Source organism: Hypanus sabinus, chromosome 1 (genome assembly GCF_030144855.1).
Source record: "Hypanus sabinus isolate sHypSab1 chromosome 1, sHypSab1.hap1, whole genome shotgun sequence".
Lineage (NCBI taxonomy): Eukaryota > Metazoa > Chordata > Chondrichthyes > Myliobatiformes > Dasyatidae > Hypanus > Hypanus sabinus.
Window position 1 is genome coordinate 158,966,480 of NC_082706.1, and position 27,758 is coordinate 158,994,237.

The following is a 27,758-nucleotide window of genomic DNA, read 5'->3' on the forward strand; positions in this document are numbered from 1 at the left end:
ATATGAGCTTGATTTCAATGCTTAAAAGAAGTTTGAGTATGTACATGGATGGTAGGGGTATCATTGGGAGTAGGCAGTTTAAATGGTTTGGCATGGACTAGATGGGCCGATGGGCCTGTTTCTGTGCTGTACTGTTCTATGACTCTATGAATTCATGATCTCTAAGTCCACCTTGTCATGGTCCTTGCCCTTTACTTGTCTACCTGCACTGCACTTCCTCTGTAACTGTAACAATGCATTCTGCATTGTTTTTTTTTATATTTTGCACAATATCAATGTACTTATGTGTGGAATGCTCTGTCTGGAAAGTATGCAAACAAAATCTTTTCACTGTATTTCATACACATGACAATAATAAACCAGTTACCTGAAGTGGTCTACCAGAATGTTGCCTGGATTGGAGAGAGTTAGCTATAAAGGAAAACTGTGTAAAGTTGGCCTATTGTTTCTGAAGTGTGAGGTATAGATATGATAGTCAGAGTCTTTATCCCCATGTGGAAATGTCAAATACTAGAGTGCATAGGTTTAAGGTGGGAGGTGGGGGAAGGGCAAGAACGCTGATGTAGAGTAGCAGTTTCATTGATAAATACCTATAATCAGTTGCCTCTGAATAAAGAAAACTGCCTCATTGCTTACCCCCATTTCACAGCCAGTAAGTCTCCAACCAATGCGTTGGCTGGTAGCCTGCTCCCTTCTATCAGAAGGAATAACAAAATATCCATGATGGACACTAATCACAATCTCTTGCCCTGGAAGGGCCTGCTGCTGATTTTGTGTCTGCAGTCTGAAATAGCACCTTCCCACACCCAAGACCAGATGAAGCTCCCAGACTGGGCAGAGAAGGAAATGCAGATCTGTTTTGACTCAGACTTGTCAGTGCAGCCCCCAACCCACACCAAGATCTGACAACTAAACTCTGCTTTGCAGTTGCCTGACCCATGATGTGTGTCTCTGTGGTGAGCGTGCGGCTTGTGTGCACATGCGTGATGTCTTTTTGAATGTGTCTCAAAATTTCTCGGCATTCAATACTATCATCACCTCAAAACTACTCAACAAGCTTCAAGACCTTAACCTCAATACTTCCTTGTGCAATTGGATCCTCAATTTCCTCACCTGCAAGCCCTAGTCAATTCGGATTAGCAACTACATCTCCACAAAATCTCCACCACAGGTGCACCACAAGGCTGTGTGCTTCGCCACCTGCTCTACTCGCTTTACACTTAAAACTGTGTTGCTAAGCGCAGCTCCAATGCCATATTTAAGCTAGCTGATGACACCACTGACATTGGTCAAAGCAAAGGTGATGATAAATCAGCATATAGGAGAGAGATTGCAAATCTGGCTGAGTGGTACCACAACAACCTTTTACTCAATGTCACCAAGACCAAGGAGCCAATTATTGACTTCGGGAAAAGGAAACAGAGGTCCATGAGCCAGTCCTCATTGGAGGATCGGAGGTGGAGAGTCAGTAACTTTAAATTCCTTGGTGTTAACATTCAGAGGATCTGTCCTGGGCCTAGCACATAACAGCAATTACGAAAAAGCACAGCAGGCCTCTACTTCCTTAGCAGTTTGTGAGAAGTAGTGGATATGACTCAATCTATAATAGGTAAAGCCCTACCCACTACTGAAGCACATCAATATGGAGCATTGTCACAGCAAAGCAGCATCGATCATCAGGGACCCCCCCCCCCCCCCCCACCCCCACCCAGGTCATGCTCTCTTCTCATTGCTGTCATCAGGTAGAAAGTTAGAAAGTAAAGGAACCTCAGGACTCGCACCACTAGGTTCAGGAACAGTTAGGCTCTTGAAGCAGTGAGGGTAACTTCAATCAATCTCACTCACCTCATCACTTAACTGTTCCCACAACCTATGGATTGACTTTCAAAGACTCTATATTTCATGTTCTTAATATTTATTGCTTATTTATTATTATTATTTCCTTTATTTCTTTGTTTTTGTATTTGCACAGTTTGTTGTCCTTTGCACACTGGTTGTCTGCCCTGTTGATGTGGTCTTTCTTTGATTCTATTGTGTTTCTTGTATTTACCATGAATGTCTGCAAGAAAATGAACCTCAAGGTAGTATTTGGTGACATATATGTACTTTGGTGATAAATTTACTTTAAGCATTTCAGCTGAGGACAGAATATCTGTTCAGCACATTAAATAGCTTTTTCCCCAGAGCTATAATTGCTCTGAACCAACAATCAAGCATCATCCATAAATTTGTTATATTGCTACTTTTAATACTGGTTTTATGGCTGTCATACATCTGAGTTGCACTTTTGTACTGCTGGACATTGCTTGTACTGGCTGGTTACTTAATTTTATTTATTGCTTATTTTATTTGTTGTTTTATAGCATTGAGTACGAGTTGCATACTCATTTTCACTGTATTGGTGCATGACAAATTGTACTATGCAATGACAATAACGATATTTCTTTTTTTCTTTCTTCTTTCTTAAAATGCTTGAGCTCTCATCTTGACATATCTTCTGAGGTCATGATACATTTTTCAGCACTGCTCCATTTATTGCTGACTGTCACGCCTAGTAAATAAGCTCAGCAGCTGTACCTTGCCAGAATCTCCAGACTCTGGTCCTCAGAGGCCTCCTACCATACTTGCATAAAATGTCCTTCAAAGAGCATCTCCTACTTGCCATCTGGAAACTCGGGCACTTGATTCCTCTTCTCTCGTGCCCCCCTTTCAGCCAATACTGCTAAAATGATATTTGCTACAGACATGGGTTACCACTAAAGGTTGCTTTTTGTGTGGAACCCTGAAATTCATGGTACACAACCTGTAAGTTGCAGCAATTGTGTGAAATTCAATCCTGCCATATCAATACCATCCTTCCTCCCTTAAGTGGAAGTGATGCCAAGACAAAATATACCTGTGCTGTTGCACTGAAATTAAAATGGGAACATTGATCTTGCTGTACATTAATAAACTAGCATCAGTGAGCTGTTTGAAATGGAAGTAATGTATTTCCAGGCATTCGTACATTGTGAGTTACTTTAGAAACATAGCCATTGGATATGAACTGCGACAAGGAATTAGTGCACAGAATAGTCCCTCAAATAGTATCATAGCTGGTAGACAGTCTACCTAAGGACAATGACACTTAATGACACAAGTTCTGACACTGGAAAGCAATGCATTATGAAACTGTCACAGGAGCTTCCAGTATACGTTGGCAGTGATTTGGTTGGATGTTTCTTCCTCAGATCGTCCTTTACATCCTCAGCCTGTTCAAGTATTTTGCTCCAGATTAATATTTTGAATGCTATTTACCAAGATGCAACAAAATTTTCTGCAGTAAAAGAAAGCCCTCCTTTCACTGAATGTAACCAATAATGAGAAATAACTTTCCTTCATCCTCCAATCTGCTTCCATAATCATAAATAAATCTCTGATAGCAAGGTGCTTTTCTACCATCCAGAAAATTTCTTAAGGTAGCAAGGATTATATTTTAACACCTTCAAACTACAATATATATTCAGAATATAATGTTATTCACCAAGTCCTTAGCAACACTGTTGACATGAAACTCACCACAGAACTATACCATCTTTATGCTTTCACACCATATGGACTTCTTTCTGCCATCAAATCAAATCAAATTGAGAGTCCTGACAACAAAAACTGAAGCCATTCTGTTTGGCTAACATTTGCATCTACCCAAATTCCTCTATATCGTTCTCCCTGGCTGCTTTTTTCAAACATGATAGTATGGAAATACAAAGTTCTATGTTATCCTGAAGTTAGGCTTCTTTTCAAAATCAAAGTCTTATTTACTGTTAAATGCACAAGTACATGTACGCAGAGGTGCCATGAAAAACTTACCTGCCATCACAGGCACATAGCATCATATAAGCAGCAGTCACAAGAAAACACATTAACTAAACATCAAGTATACACCATTATTATAAGAAAATGTTATTAGAATACAGAAAAAGATGAGCAGAATATTTTTGATCTTCATTTTCCATTACACTGGATTGGTGCTGATTAGGAAAGCACATTTCATTTCTGGGGATAGGTTTCAACAATCATTCCATGACCCTGTCCTCCAGCAGCACAAGCAGCAACAAGTGCATATTGTCCACCTCCTGCAATCAGTCTGTGAGCAGCCGTTGTAACGAGGTGACAACCAGTGGCACCAAAAGGATGTCCCAGGGATAATGAACCACCCCAACAGTTAAACTTATCCATTTCACAAACACCGACCTTAGTTTTTCTGCCCATATAGGCTTTTGCAACCCACTCTAAATCCAAAGCTTTCATATTAGACAGGATCTGTGCCTCATGGAACTCAATATCATTAAGCGTTAATCCAGCTTTCTCCAAAACCTTAGGAGTTGCATATGTTGGCCCAAGCAGCAACTGGTCTTTTGGATCCTGTGAGACATGCACAAAGTTCCTTAGATAAGTCAGTGGTTTGTAGCCCATAGCCAGCGCTTTATCTTCAGACATTATTAACACAGCAGAAGCACCATCTGTCAGGAAAGAAGCATTGGCAGCAGTAATGGTTCCATGCGGTTTGATAAAAGCTGGCTTCAATTTAGTCAGCTGTTCCATCGAGGATGGTCTAATTCCATTATCTTTGGTGACAGTGTAATGGCCTGGCACTTTGAATGGAATGACATCTTTAAGAAACTTCTCAGTTTCTGCTTTCTTGGCCAAAGAATGTGAACACAAAGCAAATTCATCTTGTTCTCTTCGGGATACACCGAATGGTGCTGCAATTCTGTCTGCAGAACACCCCATCGTCTCATTGGTGGAGAATTCAGCTACCGCTGGAAGTTCAGGAGCAAAATAGTCTGGGCAGATTTTTCCAAGGAGAGTCAACTTCTGTCCTATTGTCTTAGCTCTGGGAAATGAAAGTAAGGCCTTCCTCATTTTCCTGCTGTGAGGGATGGGAACATCAGACATTAATTCTACACCACCTGCTATTACTGTATCACACTGACTGGAAGCAATTAGATCAAGAGCTGTAGTCATTGTCTGATTTGAAGAAATACAAGCCATTGTTACAGTGTGGGCTGGAATTCTTTCTGAAAACCCTACTCCAAGTTCAGCCTTTCGAGAAACATTACTTGTTTTGACCTCCTGAGTAACAGTAACAAATACAATATGGTCAACATCTGGTTTTGGGACATTGGCTCTTGTAAGTAGTCCCTTTAGTGCTGCCCTGGCTAAATCATGAGGCATCAGTTCTGTATATGTGGTACCAGACAACAAGAATGGAATTGAAAAATATTCTGCTCATCTGAAAATACCATCCACATTTGCCAATAAAAAAATTAAGCCATTGAATATGTATCTCAAATAGACAATAGACAGTAGGTGCGGGAATAGGCCATTTGGCCCTTCTAGCCAGCACCGCCATTCACTGTGATCATGGCTGATCATACACAATCAGTGCCCCTTTCCTGCCCTCTCCCCATATCCTTTAACTCCACTATCTATATCTAACTCTCTCTTGAATGCATCCAGAGACTTGGCCTCTACTGCCTTCTGGGGCAGAGCATTCCACATATCCACCACACTCTGGGTGAAAAAGTTTTTCCGCATCTCTGTTCTAAGTGGCCTACCCCTTATTCTTAAACTGTGGCCTTTAGATCTGGACTCACCCATCAGCGGGAACATGCTTCCTGCCTCCAGCGTGTCCAAACCCTTAATAATCTTATATGTTTCAATCGGATCCTCTCTCATCCTTCTAAATTCCAGTGTACACAAGCCCAGTCGCTCCAATCTTTCAACATGACAGTCCCGCCATTCCCGGAATTAACCTTGTGAATCTACACTGCACTCCCTCAATAGTAAGAATGTCCTTCCTCAAACATGGAGACCAAAACTGCACATAATACTCCAGGTGGGGTCTCACCAGGGCCCTGTACAGCTGCAGAAGGACCTCTTTACTCCTATACTCAATTCCTCTTGTTATAAAGGCCAGCATGCCATTAGCTTTCTTCACTGCCTGCTGTACCTGCATGCTTGCTTTCATTGACTGATGTACAAGAACACCTAGATCTCATTGTACTTCCCCTTTTCCTAACTTGACTCCATTTAGATAGTAATCTGCCTTCCTGTTCTTGCCACCAAAGTGGATAACCTTACATTTATCTACGTTAAACTGCATCTGCCATACATTTGCCCACTCACCCAACCTGTCCAAGTCTCCCTGCATTCTCATAACATCCTCCTGACATTTCACACTGCCACCCAGCTTTGTGTCATCAGCAAATTTGCTAATGTTACTTTTAATCCCTTCATCTAAATCATTAATGTATATTGTAAACAGCTGTGGTCCCAGCACTGAACCTTGCGGTCACACTGATCCACTGAACCACTGGTCACAGCCTGCCATTCCAAAAGGGACCCGTTAATCGCTACTCTTTGTTTATATAATAAACTCTTTGTTAAATAAAGAGCTTTGGCCAGCTTTTAGCATATGATTTTCTTAATGTACATTATAAGCCTAATTCTGTCTTCCAGCTAAGAATATAGTTTCTTGGTGATTTGTAAAAATAATAAATTGGATATGCAGAAGAATGGAGATGCATTAATATCAAATTGTGCCTTACTCATTAATAAACCACGTATGGCGAATAAAAAAAAAATAAAGAAAAAGATGGCATGACCTAGATGGTGGTATAAGACCATAAGACCATCTTAAAGGATGGAAGATGGACAAACTTGTTTTTTTCCCCTCTAGAGTGGTGGAGACTGGAGGGAGATGAGATAGAGGTTATAAGATTATGAGAGCCATAGACAGCTATTATCTTTATACTAGTGTTGAAATGTTTAATGCCAGAGGACATACATTTAAGGATAGGAGATAAGTTCAAAACAGTTTTAAGAATAGCTTTCTCCCCATCATCCACCAGAGTTCTGAAAAGTCCATGAACACTGCCTCCTTATTCATCTTTTGCACTATTATTTATATCTGTAACTTACAGTAATTTTATGTCTTGTACTGTGCTGCCACAATAAATTTTACGACACATATCTGTGATAACAGACCTGATTCTGATTCTGAGATGTGCAAGGCAAGTTGTTTTTTTACACAGTAAGTGGTGTGTACGATGAATCAACTGCCTGGGGTGGTGGAGGGAGCAAATACAATTGAGGCATTCAAGAGGCTCTGAAACAGGCACAGTGCAGGAAATGCATACAGTTCCTATAAAAAGTATTCACCACCACCCCCCCAGAAGTTTCCATGTTTTACTGTTTTACAACATTGAATCACAGTGAATTTAATTTGGCTTATTTGACACTGATCAACAGAAAAAGACTCTTCTGTGTCAAAGTTATATTGGAGATCACCAACAACCAGAAATTCCACTAGAGAAGGTACAGAGAGTAAGAGTAAGTGAGAGGCCAGACATCCCTTCTGAGCGACTCGCCTCTCGTCATCCCAAAACTTCACCAATATCTCTCAAACATAAATAAGGAAGTGATAAAAACATTCTCCACTTGCTTGGATGAGTGCAGCTCCAACAACATGCAAGCTCAATACCATCCAAACCAAAGTTATACTATCCACTACCCTAAACTAACATCCTGTCCATCAGCAAAGAATAGTAACTGCCTTCCAAAGATACCTAAAGTGAAAAATATAAAGAAATCCACTATTCCAGCCATCTTAAATTGGTCCCAATTTAACAAATTAGCATTGAAGCACTGTTTCAATCTTTCACTCATTCCAAGTTCAACATCACTTTATTTTGGAAACCTTTCTCTATTTCTTTAGAGAAAGAAATAAGGATTCTATAAAACAAAGTAAGTAGAAACAGGTGGATGCCAGATAGATCCTTGATTCTGCTATTTCTTTGCTGCTTTTTGCACTTCGGTTATTTGCCAGTCCTATTGCATTGATTCTATTGTGTTTCTTGTATATACTGTGATTGCCCGCAAAAAAATGAATCTCAGGGAAGTATCTAGTGACATGTATGTACTTTGATAATAAAATTTACTTTGAACTTTCACATTTTGCTTGATTGTTCTCCATTCTATCTTTCTACAGCCGTCCTGGAAATAGAAGAGTAATATTGAAGAGTTCCCGAAATGGGTGAAATTAAAGGAGCCATTATGATAGAAGGGTGCAAGTGGTATGGAAAGGAATGAAAGAAAAGGGCAAAGAAAAACGTAGAAGTAAAAATGATGCACTCAGGTATAGTGCAGTGGTCAAAATGAGCATGCAAATATACAAAAGAATCGCTTTCCATCACAATGGTGTGAAATTGAACTTACGTAACCTTAATGCTTTTTCTGGCTGTCAGGTGAGCTTCCAACCACGTATCCATTCTAATGCCAAGAAGTAATATTGCGTAACTCCAGTCTTGCATGCTTCAGAAATCTGTAATCAAGCCATTATAACTTTCCAGCCTGACCAATTCAAAGTAAATTGGCTAGTCTGTGTCATTTGATTCACCATAAACTTCAGGTCATCCAAAAGTTCTGCTGTCAAATTCTAACTAACACCAAATCCCATTAGCTTACCACTCCTATCTCTGGTACTCTACACTGGCACTGGGGGACTGGTATAAATTTCAAAATTCTCATGTTCACTCTCCATACCCTTCATATTTTCACTCTTCTTTATTTCTATAACCTCTGAAAATCCTCTAACTCTCTGAGATAACGCTGAATAACTCCTCACAGTTCATTATCTAGATCTTCATCACCTTCATTCATCCAGTGATAGAAGTTTTGTGCTCCGTAGCCAATGGCCTGAGATCTTGAAATCCCTCTGTAAGCCTATCTCCCAATTTCCCCTTCCTCACCCAAGATGCTCCTTCAAACCTTTAAACAAGCTTTAATTCTAATGTCTTCTTATGTGCTATAACATAAATTTATGCTTAATTAACTTGAAATCTTGAAATATTTTGCTGTGTTAATGGCACTATTAACATGTATATTGCATATGTCTTCATCTAAGGGAAAAGTAAGGCAATTAAGCCATGAAGGACTAATACGTCACTTTAACTGATGAGGAGGCTTTACGATTTTTGTTTCTCATCCACTCTACTCAGTAAACAAACATAACAATCTCAAACCAGCTTGAAAAGTAAATCATCAATTTAATTTATGCTGAACAACCACCTAAATATATTGGGGGAAGCCATCTCAGTGTAGAATTGAGCCATCCGCACCCAACTTCCTGAGAGCTAAAAAGATGAACCTATAACCAATTTGCATTTTCATCCTCATCTGCTCCTAAAAACAATCAAAATAGAGTCACAATTGCCCAGAAATAACATATTCTTACCAGCTACACTCTATGATGGTTTTGGCTTCCTGAAATCTTCTAATGCCCTCTTGAAGGAGTTAAAAGAAACAGTCTCCCCCATGACTTCTGGACCTTGTTCCATAAATCAATCATCTTGTGAAAAAACTTCCAAAGGGCAGCAGATTCCTAACTGATAATTTTGCCCTGTAAATCTAAGTTATCCTACCACATCTATGTCACCAGTTTTCAGTAATGCCCACATCCATATTAATCTTAAATTCCTGAACCATTTCCTATCCAAAGTTCTGACTCCCCAACAATCATAAGTTCAGTGTTTATTCTAATATTTCACGAAAGTTAGTTAAATTTAGTTAAATAACACTTCCATCTTACTCAGTTTCATTTTAGATCAAATGCATCAATTATACAAATTTCACATTTTTAATCCTTGAAGTTACCTCAAGCCACCCATAAAATGTTAAGGCCATTTCCAAAGCATCACTGTCAGTTAACCCCATCACCCACTAAATGTCTGCCATGTCACCCAAAAAATTTAATTAACAAATCCCACAATTTCTTTGAAAACTAGACACCTGGAAATAATTACAAAGCAGCAATCTAATTAAGTTTCACAGACAACATATAAACTGGTCAAGTAAAACTTGTATGGCTTATAGTAAACTAAAGATCTGAATCTCCCGTTACGTTCTTGCTGGACAAAAAGAAAATGGCACTAGTGAACAATGTTAGCAAAGGCGACATCCTCAAAATGGGTCATGAAACAACTTCTATATCTTCCTTAATTCAGATGTGGTTCTTCTACTGTTGGAGCCTGTCATCATTTGGTGTTTTGCTGTCTCTGAGAGAGTTCCACAAGGCTGCAAGCAAAGCATGCAGCATGGCGGTCAGGTAGTCAGGAGATGGGGCGTGAGCCCATGATCGACTCTATCTCTCACCAATTAAAGCACCAAGCAAGACTGAAATTGTCAAGACGTGTGTAGAGGATGAACATGTGTTCAGCGCCATCTACTAGCCTCTCACTTGCTGCTGCCAGAGGAAGGTGGCTTCATGTGATGGTGTCTCTCTTCCTCTTGCTCGTTGCACCCAAGGGAAGGCGCCTGCATTCAAATGATCTTTATCTCTTTCTCTCTCTTGATGCTGTCAGAGGATGGTGCCAGAACAAGTTTTAATCAACGCAGTTTGTGCATTGCAGACTCTTACTTCATTTATGATGTTTTTTCTAGTTTTTCTGGTTGCTCTTTTGTTTTTTTGTAAGATTAGACAATTTTGAATCAGGGCAGCCTGCAGATAATGAACACTGACCTGAACTGTATTTGTCTTTTGATTTAGCATTTTTATATTCTGCGCTTTCGCTCTTTTTTTGTTGCTATTTGCATGATTTGCTTTTTTTTTGCACATGGGGTTGGTGATATTTTTATGGGAACATTTTCCATGGCTCTTCTTTGTTTTGAGGTTGTCTGTGGGGAAGACGAATCTCAGAGTTGTATATTGCATACATATTTTGATAATAAATGTAAATGTACTTTGAAATGCTGGTCAATTTGATTTTTTTAATCCAAAATATTGACAGAGGATAGCAGATTAGTGCATTTGGTACAAGAAATTTGTATTTTTATTTTATTTAGCAATACAGTATGAATTAGGCCCTAAGAACCATGCTGTGCAACTCCCGATAAACCCAATTAACCCTAACCTAATCACAGGACAATTTACAATAACCAATTAACCCACCCAGTAAGTACTTGGACTGTGGTCATTAAAAACTAAGAAACATATATTTTAAAATACAATTGAAGTTTCAGCATCACAACAGCCAAAATGTACATACACTTTTAAAATAAATTTAAAATGAAACATTGCTGATTGAATTGCTTTCTCAAAATTATACGAGGTATTGTTGAGCATCTGAAGGTTCTATGCTTAAACAAGGAGTAAAATTATCGTCCAAGAAAGGATAGAAACTAACTTGAGACAAAAGACCTGCTTTAATATTAAAGACTGTGAGAACAATACTGTATAAGTTTATTTATTTATACTCCGGCATGTGAATATAAACCATAAGACACAGGAGCAGAATTAGACCATGAAACCTATAGAGTTTATTCCAACTTCTATCATGGCTGATTTATAATCCCTATCAACCCCATTTCCTGCCTTCTCTCTGTAACCTTTGATGCCCTAATTAAAAACCTATCAATCTCTGCTTTAAATGTACCCAATGACTTGGCCTCCACAGCCATATGTGGCAATGAATTCCACAGATTCACAATAGTCTGGCAAAGGAAATTCCTCCTCATCTCTGTTCTTAATAGATGTTCCCCTATTCTGAGGCTGTGTCCTCTGGTCCTAAACTCCCCCACCATAGGAAACATCCTCTCCACATCCACTCTATCTATATCTTTCAGTATTCGAGAGATTGTAATATTATTTCCACCACTCCATTCTTCTAAACTCCAATGAGCACAGGCCTAGAGCCATCTAATGCTCCTCATACATTAAACCTTTCACTTCCTGAATTGTTGTGAACATCCTCTTGACCCTCTCCAATGCCAACACAATTTTTCATAGATAAGGGGCCCAAAACTGCTCACAATAATCCATATGTGGTTAAAGCCTCAGCATTATATCCTAGTAATCTTGAAACGCATGCTAACATTGCATTTGGTTACCTCACTACCGACTCATCCAGCAAGTTAACCTTTAGGGAATCCTGCATAAGGACTCCCAAGTCCCTTTGCACCTCTCATTTCTGAATTTGCTTCCTGTTTAGAAAATAACCTACACCTTTATTCTTTCTACCAAAGTATATGACCATACACTTCCATCTGCCTCTTCTTTGCCCATTCTCCCAATCTAATTTCTCCTGCAGACTCCCTGCTTCCTCAACATTACTCTCCCTTCCACTTAGCTTCATAACATCCACAAACCTGACCACAAAGCTATCAATTCTGTCATCCAAATCATTCACAAATAATGTGAAAAGAAGCGCTCAAAACATCGACCCCTACGGAATACCACTAGTCACTAGCAGCCAACCAGAAAAAGGCACCCTTTATTCACATTCTTTGTTTCCTGTTAGTCAGCCAATCTTCTATCCTGTAATACCACGGGCTCTTACGCTGCTAAGCAGCCTCATGTGTGGCACCTTGTCAAAGGCCTTTTGAAAATCCAAGTAAACAACATCTACTGGCTCTCTTTTGTCCATCTTGCCTATTATTTCCTCAAAGAATTCCGATTTTTCAGACAAGATTTCCCCTTAAGGAATCATACTGACATTGGCCATTTTTATCATGTGCCTGCAAGTACCTTGAAACCTCATCCTATAATTTCCTTTCTTCTACCTTTCTCCTTTCTTGAAGAGTGGAGTGACATTTGCAATTTTCCAGTCCTCCGGAACCATTCCAGAATCTAGTGATTCTTGAACGATCATTACTAATGCCTCCACAATCAGTTACATCTTTCAGAAACCTGGGAAATAGTTCATCTCGTTCAGGTGTCTGATCTACCTTTAGATCTTTCAGATTCCCAAGCACCTTCTCCTTAGTAATAGCAATTACACTCACTTCTGCTCCCCGACACTCTTGAATTTCTGACACACTGTTAGCATCTTCCACAGTGAAGACCGAAGCAAAATATTTATTAAGTTCATCTGCAATTTCCTTGTCCTACATTACTACTTCGCCCACCTCTCTCTTACTCTTTATATATCTGAAACAAACTTATGGTATCCTGTTTTATATTATTGGCCAGCTTACCTTGATAGTTCATTTTTTCTCTCCTTATGGCTTTTTTGGTTGCCTTCTGTTGGTTTTAAAAGCTTCCCAACCCTCTAACTTCTCACAAATTTTTGCTGTATTAGATGCCCAATCTTTTGCTCTTACTGCTGTTTTCGGCTTTCTTTGTCAACCACAGTTATGTCATCATCCTGTGAAGATTACTTTATCCTTGGGTTGTCTCTGTAGTTCCCTTTACTCCACTGTAATACTGATACATCTGACATTAGCTTCTCCCTCTCAAATTTCAGAGTGAATTCTATCTTATTATGATCACTGCCTCCCAACAGTTCCTTTATCTTAAGCTCCCTAATCAAATCTGGTTCATTACACATCACCCAATCCTGAATTGTCATTCCCATAAGGCTCAACCACAAGCTTCTTCAAAATATCATTGCATAGACATTCTACAAATTCCATCTCTTGGGATCCAACACAACCTGACTTTCCCAATCTACCTGCATATTGAAATCTCCAATATCGCAACATTGCCCTTTTTACATGCCGTTTCTATCTCCTGCTGTAATTCGTACCGTACATCCTTGTAACTGTTCAGGGGCTTGTATATAATTCCCATCAGGGTCTTTTTACCCTTGCTGTTTCTTAACTCTACCCACAAGGAATCTACTTCTGATCCTATGTCCAAGTTCTTTCCAAGGATTCTTTCCACCTCACCCCCTCTGCCGACCTGCCTGTCATTTCGATATAAAGTGTATCCTTGGATGTTAGGCTCCCAACAATGACCCTCTTTCTGCCATGACTCAGTAATGCCCACAATGTAATACCTGCCAGTCTCTAACTACGTTTCAAGATCATCTACCTTATTCCGTATACAACTACATTCAAATATAGCACTTTCAGTCCTGTATTCGTCACCTTTTTGATCCCATGTCACACTTCAAGTCATCCCGACTCCAATCTTTCCCTATCATCTACCTGAATTTCCTCTTAGCCTCACTATACACTGCAACTACTTGTATACCAACTGCCACATCCTTAGTATTATCACTCCAGTTCCCATCCCCCTGCCAAATTAGTTTAGTCCCCTCCCCAATAGCTCTAGCAAACTGCCCGCAAGAACATCGGTCCCTCTTGGGTTCAGGCATAATCCATCCTTTTTGTATAGGTTACATCTTCCGCAGAAGAGATTCCAGTAATTCAGAAATCTGAAACCCTGCCTCATTCACCAATTCCTCAGTCTCGCATTCATCTGCCAAATCATCTTATTCTTACCCTCACTGACAGGTGGCACAGGCAGCAATCCAGAGATTACTACCCTTGAGGTCTTGCTTTGCAGCTTTCTACCGATATTCGCTCTTCAGGACCTCCTCCCTTTTCCTTTCTATGTTGTTGATACCAATATGTACCATGAAAATGGGCTGCTCACTCTCCCCTTTTAGAATGCTGAGGACACAATCTAAGACCTTCCTGAACTTAGCATATCTGTGCTATGCATTCAAAGGCATGCTTGTTTGAAAAAAGTGAACTGAATCAAAAACAGATGTCATTTTTACTGCTGTAGTACAACTCACAGAACAGTGAAGTAGGTGAGGATAAAGTAATTAACAGCAACAATCTTCCAAAATGCACTAGAAATGGTAATTACAGGCATACATCCAAAGAACTGGGGCACTGTAGATGTTACATTTTTACTCAAAGTGGAAAATTGAGAATTGAGGAGCTTATAGATTATGGGTCAATTAGAAATTTCTCGGTTATGGGTAAACTTCTTACATCCATATTACAGGACAAAAATATTCAATAATGATATTGTAATCAGGAGTATTCAGTTCTGTTTCCCCATTTCCTGCATTAGGCCTTCAGCTATGTAACTGCTAAACTGGAATTTCCTTCCCAAATCCCACTGCTTCACTACCCTTCTTTTTTGTTTTAAGTGGTAGATAGATAGATGGATACAAAGAGTCAGTGGTATGGGCATGCAATAAATTCTGCACTTTCTGTATCACAAGTAATGTTGTCTTTCAGATAAGATACTGAACTGAGACCTCATCTACTTCAGAAGTGTACATAAAATAAAAATCCAATAGTACTACTAAAAAAAAGCAGGGGGACTCTCCTGGCCAATATTTAATCCAAAACTAATATCACCAAGCCAAAACCAGAGAAACTGCAAATTTACTGCTGCTTAGCTTGTTGTATTAACTCTATTGTAATACTGTAAGCGCTCTTTTCTTGAAATGTTTTATATGACTTTGCTAAAATTAAGTCACTTTATGTTATGAATGCAATAACTACCAAAATATAAGCATGAGACATTCTGCAGATGCTGGAAATCCAGAGCAACACACACAAAATGCTGGAGGAACTCAGCAGGTCAGGCAGTATCTATGGAAAATAAACTGCTGATGTTTCAGATCGAGACTTCAGGACTGGAAAGGAAGGGCTAAGGAAGGCTAAGAAAGGAAGGATGCTAGAATAAAAAAGTAGGGGAAGGAAGGAGGAAAGCTAGAAGGTGATAAATGAAGCCATGTGGGTGGGAAAGGTAAAGAGCTGGAGAGAAAGGAATCTGACAGGAGAGAAGGGCAGATCATAGGATGAAGCAAAGGAGGAGGGGACCCCGGAGGAGGTGAAGGGCAAGTGAGAAGAGGTAAGGGACCAGAGTGGGGAGTTAAAGAGGGAATAGGGAGGGAAAAATGTTTCTCGTGGAAGGAAAAATCAATATTCATGCCATCAGGTCGGAGGCTACTCAGATAGAAAGTAAAGTGTAGCTCCTCTACCCTGATGCCAGCTGGTGGTGTAGTGGCATCAGCACCAGACTTTGAGGCAAGTGGTGACGAATTTCAATGCAGCTGGCCCCTTGCACCATCTGTGTTGCGCTGAGCATCAAGCTAGCAACTCAGCCTCATAAAAAGCAGTCATGCCAAAGAAATGGCACAAATACCACCCAATGCGCCACAAGGCATGAAAAGGAACAATACCAACCCCCACCCAGAGGGTGACCTCATTGTGCAACGAGTTGAAGGCCATAGACTGACCAATCAGAAGGGGAATGGGAATCGGAATTAAAATGTTTGGCCACTTGGAAGTTCCGCTTTTGATGGATAAAGCAGGGATGCTTGATGAAGTGGTCCCCCAATTTATACATTGGTCTCACCAATATATAGGAGGCCACTTCAGGAGCGATGGACACAATAGACGACCACAGTAAATTCACAGGTTAAGTGTTATCTGGAAGGACAGTTTGGCACCCTGGATGGAGGTGGTAAATAGGCAGTTGTAGCACTTTGGTTGCTTGCAAGGATAAGAGATATGTGGAATCAAGGGGGGGAGCAATCCCTGTGGAAAGTGGGGTGGGGGAGCAGGTAAAAATGTGTTTAGTGGTAGGATCCCTTTGGAGTTGGCAGTAGTTGCGGAGAGTGCTGTGTTGAATGTGAAGGCTCATGAAGTGGTAGATAAGGGCTAGATATTCATTCTGTTTTTGTGGATGTTTTCAAAGAAAAAGAATTTCAGGACATACAGTATACTATATACATTTCTCTGACATTAAACGTATCTATTGAACCTATTGAACTCTATCACTGTTAAGGTGGTGGAAAGATGTGGTGAAGCCAACATCACCAGTGGAGGAAGGGAAACCCTGTTCTTTGAAGGGGGACATCTCTGATGTCCTGGAAAGGAAAGCCTCATCCTGGGAATTAATGAACTGATAAAAGAGAATAGCATATTTACAGGATAGAGGTTTGGAAGAGGTAGTCAAGATAGCCATGGAAATCAGCAGGTCTATAAAAGAAATTAGATAGTTCTTTAAAGCATCTAAGATAAATTAAAACAATTTGAATATTGATATATTGGTTTTCCTTCCTTACAACAAATGGATGCAACTTCCACATGAAACACTGAGGCATTACAACAATTTTTCATTAACAGTTATATCTCACTGCTCCAGAGCCTTGTATTATTAGGTTTTCTGTAAAGAATTATCTATCTGCATTTAAGCTCTTTCTCACCAATGACTACATTTTGCACTTATGCACTATAACAAAGTCTTGGTGCACAGTATCATAGGTAACAACTATCGGCTCAACATGTTTAGGACTTCAGACTTCTATTGCTCTCTGTGTGGAGTTTGCACATTCTCTCTGTGACCATGCGGTTTTCCTCGAGATGCTCCATTTTCCTTCCAGATGCCAAAGGCATGCAAGTACACAAATTCATTGGCCCTGAGCATGCCAATATTGTGTAGGTGAGTGAAGTGGTAGAAATCTACTGAGAGAGGTTACGATATCTCCTTCACAAATCATCAATGGGAGACATATAAAATATTCACAAAATAATGGTTCTAGCTTCCTCAACTTCTCTAACATTCTTACTAGTTTTTAGACCTTATTTATGGACTCAACAGAGATACTAGAGTTCAAACAACACATCTTAGCAAAAATCAGATCAAGAATTTTTGATTTTGCAACATATCAGGATAAATCAGCTAGTTGAGTGGTGTTGCATCAACAACCTCAGCAAGACCAAAGAATTGATTGTGGACTTCAAGAAGAACTTGAGAGAACACACACCAGTTCTCGTTGAGCGGTCACTGATAGAAAGTGTGAACAGCTTGAAGTTCTTAGACGATTTATCCTGAATCTGATACATTCATGCAATTATGAAGAACGCATGCCAGCTGCTCTAGTTTATTAAGAGTTTGAGGAGGTTTGATATGTCTCCAAAGACTCTTGCAAATTTCTATAGATGTATGGTGGCGAACATTCTGACAATCGCAGCACGACCCGGTATACAGGCTCCAACGCACAGAATTGAAAGAACATGCAGATGGCAAAGAGATTCATTCTGCAGATGCTAGAAACATAGAGCAACACACACAAAATGCTGGAGGAACTCCACAGGTCAGACAGCATCTATGGAAAAGAATAAGTCAGCATTTCAGGCCCATACCCTTCTTCAGGACTGGGATCAGGTGCATTGGGTTGTAGACTCGAACAGCTCCATCAAGGGCACAACCCTTCGCACCTTTGAGGACATCTTCCGGCCCAACGAACCCCACCACCTAGCAATTGACCTATTTGACACCACACCTTACAGACAGTGCAGGAATTGAACTCTGAGCTCCAATGCCCCAAGCAGTAATAGCATCACACTAACTGGTATGCTACCACAGTCCTTCTGTAGTGGTTATTACAGATTGCATCTCTTTTCATTATTACCATCGGGGAGGAGGTACATGAGCCCGAAGACCAACAATCAATGTTTTAGGAACAGCTTCTTCCCCTATACCAACAGATGTCCAAACAGCTCATGAACCCGTGAACATACTGCAATTTTGTAACTCATCTTTTGCACTACTTATTTGTTATACCTTTTACTATACTGCTGCCAAAAAATCAAACTGGACAGAAAAATGATTCACCAATAACCCGGCATTGAGGGAAAAATACTTGTGATAAAATCAGAATTTTAAAATCAGAGACTTCCAATGTCATGCTCTGTTCATTTCTTATCCTCTACATTACAATGCAGCATTAAAAAACCCAAGACTCACAGAAAAATTGGAAGTACTGATCAATTATTCAAAACATTATAATCACATTTCAAAGTCAATGATTTGACAATCATTTGCTACAGCTATGGCAAACTTCAGCTATTTTCAACTAGATGAGAAGAGGCACTGCAAAACCACTTTGTATTAAGATCATCCTCACTGAAACTATACTCACAGAATTTCAACTTGCAGCTGGCCCCAATTAAGTTAAGATATTAAGTTACCAATCTGATCAAATCCCTTTTTATAGTCTTGGGACAATCCATGCTGACAACAGTACCAAAGCATCGAGATCCAATTTCCTGCCTTTAGTGGCTCAAATTCCGTTAAACCCCTCCCCTCCATATACTCATCCAAATGCTTCTTAAATAATACTTTTTTACCTGCCTCAACTATTCCATCTGGAAGCTTATCCCACATACTCACCCTCTGCGTGAAAAAGTTGCCTTTCAGGTTCCTTTTAAATCTTTTCTCTCATCCTAAAACTATGCCAATTCCTACCCTGGGAAAAAGACAGTTAGCATCCATCTTAGACACTCACCCCCTCCCATACACCTACGTAAATGTTTTTGGCATTCTGTCCAGAGTGACGGGGTGACCAAAACAGAATACAGTACTCCAAGTGTGGCCTCACTAATGACTTACACAACTGCAACGTAATGTCACCGCTCCTATACTCAAGCCCTGGTGGATGAAGGCCTACATGCTAAATGCCCTTTTCCACTACACTACCAGTGACACCTCACTCAATGAATTACACACTTGTACTCCAAAGTCCATTATATCCATTATAGCATATGTACTTTGCTAGTTTGACTTTCCAAAGTGCATCACCTAACAATGAGCCCTATCGGGACTTGTTTGCAGAGCAGGAAACTGTGGAGTGAAATGGAGACAGTCTCTTGTGGATTTTACATGCCAATTTTAAATAGCAAGCAGGGCCTGTCAGGACTTGTCTGGGAAGCAGGAGATTGTTTGCATTGCTTGCAACTTAGTAAGGGCCAATAAAAAGAAGTAAAATTTAAGCAGAGCAGCCATTGTGTGAGTGAGCCAGGGTTAGAGTGGTCAGGTTTTGGCTCAACAGGCTTCTGCAGGAACAGGCAGAGGCTAGAACTTAAGCTTGAGAAGTTAGAGCCAATGGTAGAATGGTAATAAAGGCAGTGCAATTCTCCTCCAGTAATATGTGGGATTGCAGCGTACCAAATGGTCTCCCTGATGACTATGTCTGCTGGATGCACATTCAGCTTCAGCTCCTGACAGACAAGGTCAAAGAACTGAAGCTAGAGCTGGAGGTACTCAGAACACCTGGGAGGCTGAAAACCTCATAGATGAGTCTTTTACTGAGGAAGCAATGGCCAGAGTGCAGGCTTCAGATAGCAAATGAGTGACCACCAGGAGAAGTACAGGAGTAAGCAGTTCATGCGCGTTTCTCCTGTGGCTATTCCTTCTGCAACAAGTATATCCATTGAGTACTACTTGTGAACTTATCAAGGCACAGCAGCAGCAGCCAAGCCAGTGGTGCCATGTGTCAATGAAGCTTACTAGGGAAGGGTACAGTCAGATAAGGCGATAGTGAGAGAAGACTCGATAATTAAGGGGGATGGACAGGAGATTCTGTGGCCACAAAAGAGACACCAGGATGATGTGTTGCCTCACATGTGCTTGGGTCCAAGATGTCTCAGAGAGGCCACAGAATATTCTCAAGAGAGAGGGAGAGCTACCAGAGGCCATGGTGCATACTGGCACCAATGACATAGGTAGAAAGGGAGAAGAGTATAGTGTAGTGAGTATAGGGAATAGAGAAGAGCAGGACCTCTAATATTGTAATTACTCCCACTGCCAAGTGCTACTCAGGGCAGGAATATGACAGTAGTACAAATGAATGAGTGGCTAAGGAATTGAGGCAGAAGGCAGAGTTTCCAGTTCTTGGAACATTGGAACCGCTTGTCGGGAAACGGTGACCTGTACAAAAGGGAATGGTTGCACCTAAACTAGAGGGGAATCGATATCCCGACTGGGAGATTTGCTTTTGCTACTCAGAATAGTTTCAACTGGTTTGGTAGGAGGATGGGAACTACAGCATCATGTCAGAAAGTGGAGGGATGGAGAGGAAAGTAGATGTCAGGACCAGTAAAAACAGGCAGGAACAAAGTAATGGATATGATGGGATAGATAGTTTAAAGCTAGGAGCATTGTTGGTAAAGGTAGAACATGGATAAATACTAGGAACCATGATGTTGTGGCAATTCCAAAGATGTGGTTCAGAGAGGGACAGGAATGAGTGCTTAATGTCCCAGGGATTCTATGTTTTATAAAATATATAGAGGGAGAAGAGAGGTTGCACTACTAATCAGGGACAATATCACAGCTGCACTCAGAGGGGACATAATGGAGGACTCATCCTCTGAGGCTACAGGGGTAGAACTCAAAAATAGGAAGGGTGCAATCACTCTGATGGGATTGTATAACCGATCCATAATAGCCACCGGGCCATTAAAGAAAGGACTTGCAGGCATATTCAAAAAGGTGTAAAAACAATCAGGTTATTGTCATGGGGGACATCAACTTCCCATGTAAACTCGGACTTTCAGAGTTCAAGAGGTTAACATTGGGCACAATTTGTTAGTGCATCCAGGAGGGTTTCTTAAATATGTAGATAGTCCAGCAAGAGATGGGGCTGTACTGAACTGGTGTTGGTGAATGAGCTTGGCCAGGTGACCTGTCTTTCAGTGGGTAAACAGTTAGGGAATAGTGACCACCAATCTTCAAGTTTTAAGACAGTATATATAAGGACAAATATGGACCTTGATTTATTTATTGATTGATTGATTGATATACAACATGGAATAGGCCATTCCAGTACATTGAGCTATGCCACCCAACAACCCACCAATTTAACCCTAGCCTAATCATGGGTCAGTTTACAATGACAAATTAACCTACCAACCGGTAGGTCCTTCCCGAAGGAAAAGACATGTTCTTCCACATGGTCACTGGGAGAACGTACAAAGGAGGCAGGAATTGGACCCGGATCACCTGTACTGTTAAGTGTTGTGCTAACCACTACGCTATTGTGCCAACCTTGCAGGAGTGTACGAAATTGGAACAGGGCATATTATGAGAGCATTAGGCAGGAACAAGGGAGAGTTAATTGGAAACAGCTGTTTTTGAGCAAGCCCACATCTGATATGCAGAGGGTGTTTAAAGATCAACTGCACAAAGTACAGGATGGGTACTGTATGCTCCAGTCAGAAAAAAAGGGCAAGGATAGCAAGTTAAGAGAACCTTGGATGTCAACAGAGATGTTGAAATTAGGCAAGAAAAAAAAAGGATAAGTACGTGAAGCTTAGAAAGCTAGAACCAGCAAAGCCATTGCAGATTATAAAGAAGCCAGAAAAGAAGGGAATTAAGAAAGGTAAGAGAGCTCATGAAAAGTTCCTGGATTAAAGAGAATTGCAAAGCATTCCACACATGCACCAAGAGCAAGAGGGTAACTTGGAAGAAGGTCGACCACTCAAAGATAAAGCAAGGAACATTTGCCTGGATGTGGAGGATGTAGGTGAGGCCCTTAATGAGTACTTTACATCATGAGAAGAACATAGAGGATAGGGAGATCAGTGCTGAGTGTATTGATATGCTAGGGCATTTTGAAGTAAAGGTGTCACCCATTTTTCGAACATTCACTTTATAACATCTTGCTGTTACGAAAGACGTACATTAGTTACCTGTTTTTGCTAACAGAGGGTGTTTTCACTGTTATGAAAAAAAGGCAGCGTGCACCCCAAGCAGACAAGCTCCTCCCCCAGAACAGCATTCTAGCCGGCATTGCTTAACATGTGCCTGTGAGCATCTGTGCTTTATGTCGATTTATTTTGTGCATCTGTTAGCAATATGAGTTCTAAGGTATCGGAAAAGCCTAAAAGTGTAAGGGTGTTACTCTTAGTGTAAAACTAGACATAATTAAGCATTTCGATCGTGGTGAACAAAGTAAGGATATAGTGAGTTTGGCTAAGGATTTGTGGAAGTTGACAAAGATGATGTTGAAGAGGTTTTGACATCCCGTGACCAAGAACTGAGAGATGAAGAGCTGATGAAGAGGAAAGGATAACCATTGAAGCCGAATGCCTGGAAACTATAGTCCAGTGAGTCTCACATGTGTGGTAGGGAAGTTACTGGAGAGAATTCTTAGGGAGAAAATTTATGAATATTTGGAAAACCAGGGCCTTATTTGGAAAACCAGGGCCTAATTAGGGAAGACAGCATATCTTTGAGCGAGGCACTTCATGTCATACTAACTTGACTGAGTTTTTTGATAAGATGATGAGAGTGATCAATGAAGGTAAAGTTGTGGATGCTATCTACATAAATTCTAGAAAGGAGTTTGACAAGGTCCATCATGGAAGCATTATCCAGAAGATTAAGATGCATGAGATCCATGGTGAATGAGACATTTACTTGCCCATAGAAGACAGAGGTTGGTGGCTGAAGGAACTTATTCTATTTAGAGGTCTGTCATTTGTGGTGTTTCCCAGGGATCTGGACTGGGACCTCTGCTGTTAGTGATGTACTTAAAAGACCTGGATGAAAATGTAGGTGGCTGGGTTAGTAAGTTTACAGATAGGGGTTGGCAGTGGTGTGGATAGCGTAGAGTAGTGGTCGCTAACCCGTCGATCACAATCGACTGGTTGATCTTTGAGAATTTCCCAGTAGATCCTGAAAAAAAAATAAAAACACAGATACTGTTAAGAGATTGTTTCTGGGTTGCGGGGTTTTAGTTCTGTTCTTTCTGCCCAGTGCACATGTGTGTAGCTCCCCCGCCCTACACAGTGTACTTCAGTGGTCCCAACCACCAGGCCAGGAGGAAACGATCAGTCAGCTGCGCCTTTCCTCACTCCCTGTAACGCCCACTGTTGAACTTGAACCCATGCAGGCTGTCAGCTGCCTAAACGCAGTGACACCCTCGCACCAAGGATCACTGGTTGGCCTCGGGCGGCCAGCAGGAAGTGCCGATGCTACTGGCCTGGAGCGCGGACAGCTGGGGCGTTGCCTTTGAACCTGTTTGGCACACCGAATGTTCATGAGAAACCCAGTGCTAAAATATTTGCAGACGATCTAACTTGGGCTCAGGGTTTCATAAGTAGCAGGGCAGCTACCGTGTTACGATCTACTGAAGCAAACTTTTGTAGGCTGATAGATCCTACAAGGGAGGGGGTGAGCGCGCACCCAATCGCACTCCTCCTCACTTGGTCGGTTGCATTCTCCCGACTGCGACCGCCGCGGCCCCAGCACGGGTCCTCTGGCCCTCACCATGTCCTCTCATCCCACCCACGACCAGCCACACCTGGCCAAGGCGTCTGGCGGCGGGCGGGCAGGAAGCTGGAGTTTGGACCGGGAGGCTGTCTAATAAGGTGATGAAGCCCTCAAAACTGCTTTGGTACCTTGAGTCCAAGCACCCTGCACTTGAAGACAAACCCGTTGAGTTTTTCAGCTGAAAAAACGTGAGCAAGCGGAACAAAAGCCAAGTGCAGAGAGCCGCGTAAACTAAATTGCGGAATAAACTGGACATAAGGAACCTGCCTTTGAGAATCACTGTATTCCGGTCATGTTTAACACCCCCTCCCCCCACCCTGGTCAGCCGGTCCACAAGAATATTGTCAATATTAAACCGGTCTGCAGTACAAAAAAGGGTGGGTGCCCCAGGTGTTTATACATTATTTCTACTTCCAAGTTGCGGGGTTTTACTTCCGGTCTTTTCTGCCTTGGTGCACATGCATGCAACTAATCAATCTGGGGTCGATCTTCCCTTTCACTAAGGCCGAGGTAGGGGATCTTGAGCTTAAAAAGGTTGGTGACCACTAGCGTAGAGGACTCATAAAGAATACAGGAAGATACAGATCGGTTGCAGATATGGGCAGAGAAATGGCAGATGGAGTATAACCCAGCCAAATGCAAAGTGTTGCACCTTGGTAGGTCAAATGTAAAGCAACAGTACACTGCTAAGGGCAAGAACCTTAGCAGGGGTGTCAAACTCATTTTAGGTCACGGGCCGGATTGAGAAAAATGCGACTTCATGCCGGCCGGATCAGTTGTGCACGCGCGCGTGCTCCCACAGCTTTCGTTGCCTTCATTTTTTCAACCTGCTCTCATGTGGCTCAGTCTCTGCTATATCTAAAATTGTTTCACTTTACGAATTTCGTTTTTTATGAAGCAGATTGCCTAGCAAGCATTCTTTTTATGATTGGTATTAACTTACAGACGTAGATTACAAGAAAGTAGGCAACGAGAAAGAAGCGATGCTATTTCAGCTTTGTTTTGGGAGCCATACCTTTTCCATTAATAAACCATTTGAAATCAACATTAGTGAACACAAATGTAGATGCAAGGCAAGCGTGAGCAATGCACTGGCAGTGCATTGTGGGATTTGTAGTATTAGTGGTGCATGCAATATACCAGCGGGCCAACTCTAATAGAAAAAAAATTATTCATTAATGATATTCAGGAAATAAACCAGGGAAACCGAATAAACACTAAAAACCCAGAAAACCTGGTACCTGAATAAACTCAGCATTAGATAGGCGCTTCGATTACTGGGGCCAGCTTTAATAGTAATTAGATATTATCTCGCGGGCCAAAGATAATTCCACTCCAGGCCGGATTTGGCCTGCGAGCCTTGAGTTTGACATATATGCCTTAACAGTGTTGATGAGCAGAGGGATCTTGGGGTCCAAGTTCATAGCTCCCAGAAAGTGGCTGCACAGGTTGATAGGGTGGTTAAGAAGGCAAACAACATGTCAAGATACTGAGTTCAAAAGTCAGTAAGTTATGTCAGATTTATAAAACACTAATTGGACTGCATCTGGAGTATTGCAACAGTTCTGGTTGCCCCATTGTAATGATGTCAAGGGTTTGAAGAGGGTGCAGTCAAGATTTACCAGGATGTTGCCTGGATTAGAGGGCAAATGCTTTAACAAGAGGTTGTACAAACATGAGTTGTTTTCTCTAGAATGGCTAGGTTAGCAAGCATATGGGTGAGAGGAAATGAAATGGAAGGCAAATTAGATCATGCTTGTGTGTTTACACTGAAAATGCTACAAAAATAAAACAATATTTATTACATGCAAAATAGCTGAAAATACCCAGCTTTAAGAGTGTAATTCATTTAATATGTATTATAAGCAATAAAGTTTTGAATATCATACTGAACCAACTGCATAAATTATACCTAATTAATTCTCAGAACCTATAGCTGTTTTAAAATTAGAGCAAAAGAAAAATAGCGCAGGTGCCAGAATATCAGAAAAATGAAAGCAAAAATACCGTGCACATTCAGAAGCAAAATATAAGTTAAGTGCACTGAAATAAATCAATAATTCAAAAGTTATGCAAAATATATAAAATACTGAAAATACCCGTGACATGCTATCCGTGAAGAGAGAGGCGAGACAAGAATTAGAATTTCATTTCAATTACCTGTCATTGGTAGTCAAATTTCTCTCCCTGCAGATGCTATGTACAAACGCTTGTAACTTCCTAGTTTCAATATCATGTTTTTATTATTCTCAGAGTCCACACTTTAGTTTCAGAAATTTAAATTAATTTCACAGTTATGGTAATAATTTCTATGTAAATTATTATTTGCCAGAAATATTAGGAATTTGAAATGCTGGCAGAAGAAACGAACCTCAGTAAATATCAGCTGTAAGGATTACAGCATTAAAATCTTAGGAGGAGTATATAATTGAAAAAGAAAACGCTGGTTTTCAATGGAACTGAAAACTGGGCTTGAAAATACAAGAATTTCCCAATCCATTAAAGCGGAAAGCAACATTTACGATCAAATAGTTCAACCCTGCCAGACTTCTTCAACCAGTCATGTACGAAAGCACTAAATAATCGTTTATAAAGAACACCGATACGCCTAATCCATTTAATTTTCTTTCACGATTTATAAAGCAAAACTAGCTCGCTATTTACACTTAACGATTTGCACAGGAAGTCGAAACTGCTGTGGTCAAAACCAAATTCCCACAGAACTTCCCTAATATTAGAAAGTTAACGCTAGTGACCAACTTTTTCATCTCCTTGTGTATTTCTTTAGTTCGACAGAGACAACCTTCCCACTGGTGTCCGCCAAGACACGGCGAATTTTTAAACGCTCAAAACCACTACTGTCTCTAAATAGTCGGAATAAACAACCTAAATCACACAAGGTCAACGGGAGATATCCAAATAGGTGGGGCTAAAAGCTGATCGCTGCCTGCTGTGTACATAAAAAGTCAACTCGCTTGTTCAAAATCAGTATCCATGGTTTTGATAATTTTCCTTTACCGAAAGGTTCACAGCCTTAAAGGCGGATGTGCCATGTCTGAAACACACACCAGATGTACTGCTTGTTTTTAATCGACATTCTTGAGAGATTAGCTGCAGTGTCTACGTGAATGAGCTGTGATGCAGCGCCCGCCGCAGCGTCCCTGCCTCTAAACCACGACCAAGTGCGTGGAAGTGAGCTCGGGAGAATGGCATCAGGCCAGCTCCATCTACTCTCATTCACCTACCTCTCTTTCACACGCACGAACCCTTCCCCTTTTGTTCCTCCTTTTGTCACATCTTTTCTTTTTCTGTCGCTACTCCCCAAGATATTCTCCATCCACCCATCTTGATAAAATGCTGCTATGATATCGATGGCAAATAATATTAATACACACCTCGCCTCTGTTAATAATGGAGTTCCAGTCTGCGGTGAGAAGAAAAACAAGAAACTATACCCGTACAAGAAAACCAAACAGCCCTCAAAAATTATCTGTGGACTGCAATCGCGATTGTTTTCATGGCTATGTAACATCGCGAAGTTTCCAGTCAGAGCCACCATGTCGACGTGACAAGATACTTTTATTTTGGGCGTATTCAAATACTTTACAGATCCTACTAAATCTTATTTTGATTGTAACGTAATAGAGCAAAGACAGAACCACGTATCTTCATTACCCAGCGCATCATTGAACCAGAAATATCACTATCTTCAAACGGTAATTTAAAACGACATGCATATTGAGTCGGTATGTTCTACATGTTAATTTTTCCATTTCAGTTCTTGTGTTAATACTTTATTTCTCTTTTGATTTCTAAATGTCGCTGTGGTAAAAAGAATTCTTGAAAACGACTACCCAATTGCTCGAATAAAACCTTACATTTTCAATCAGATGATTTTTAA

At 40.8% G+C, this 27,758-nt stretch overlaps 2 protein-coding genes across 10 annotated transcripts in view; both read right to left on the reverse strand.

The window, feature by feature from the left end:
* The window catches only part of greb1l (GREB1 like retinoic acid receptor coactivator), a 250,753-nt gene that overhangs the window by 219,021 nt on the left and 3,974 nt on the right, over positions 1-27,758 (reverse strand). The window lies entirely within an intron of this gene.
* LOC132399458 (trifunctional enzyme subunit beta, mitochondrial-like) lies at positions 538-27,565 on the reverse strand. The gene is made up of 2 exons (XM_059979823.1): positions 27,253-27,565; positions 538-4,912 (listed from the first exon to the last, which is right to left on the reverse strand). The coding sequence occupies exons 1-2, from the start codon at positions 27,414-27,416 to the stop codon at positions 4,030-4,032; spliced, it is 1,047 nt and encodes a 348-aa protein (XP_059835806.1). The 5' UTR covers positions 27,417-27,565; the 3' UTR covers positions 538-4,029.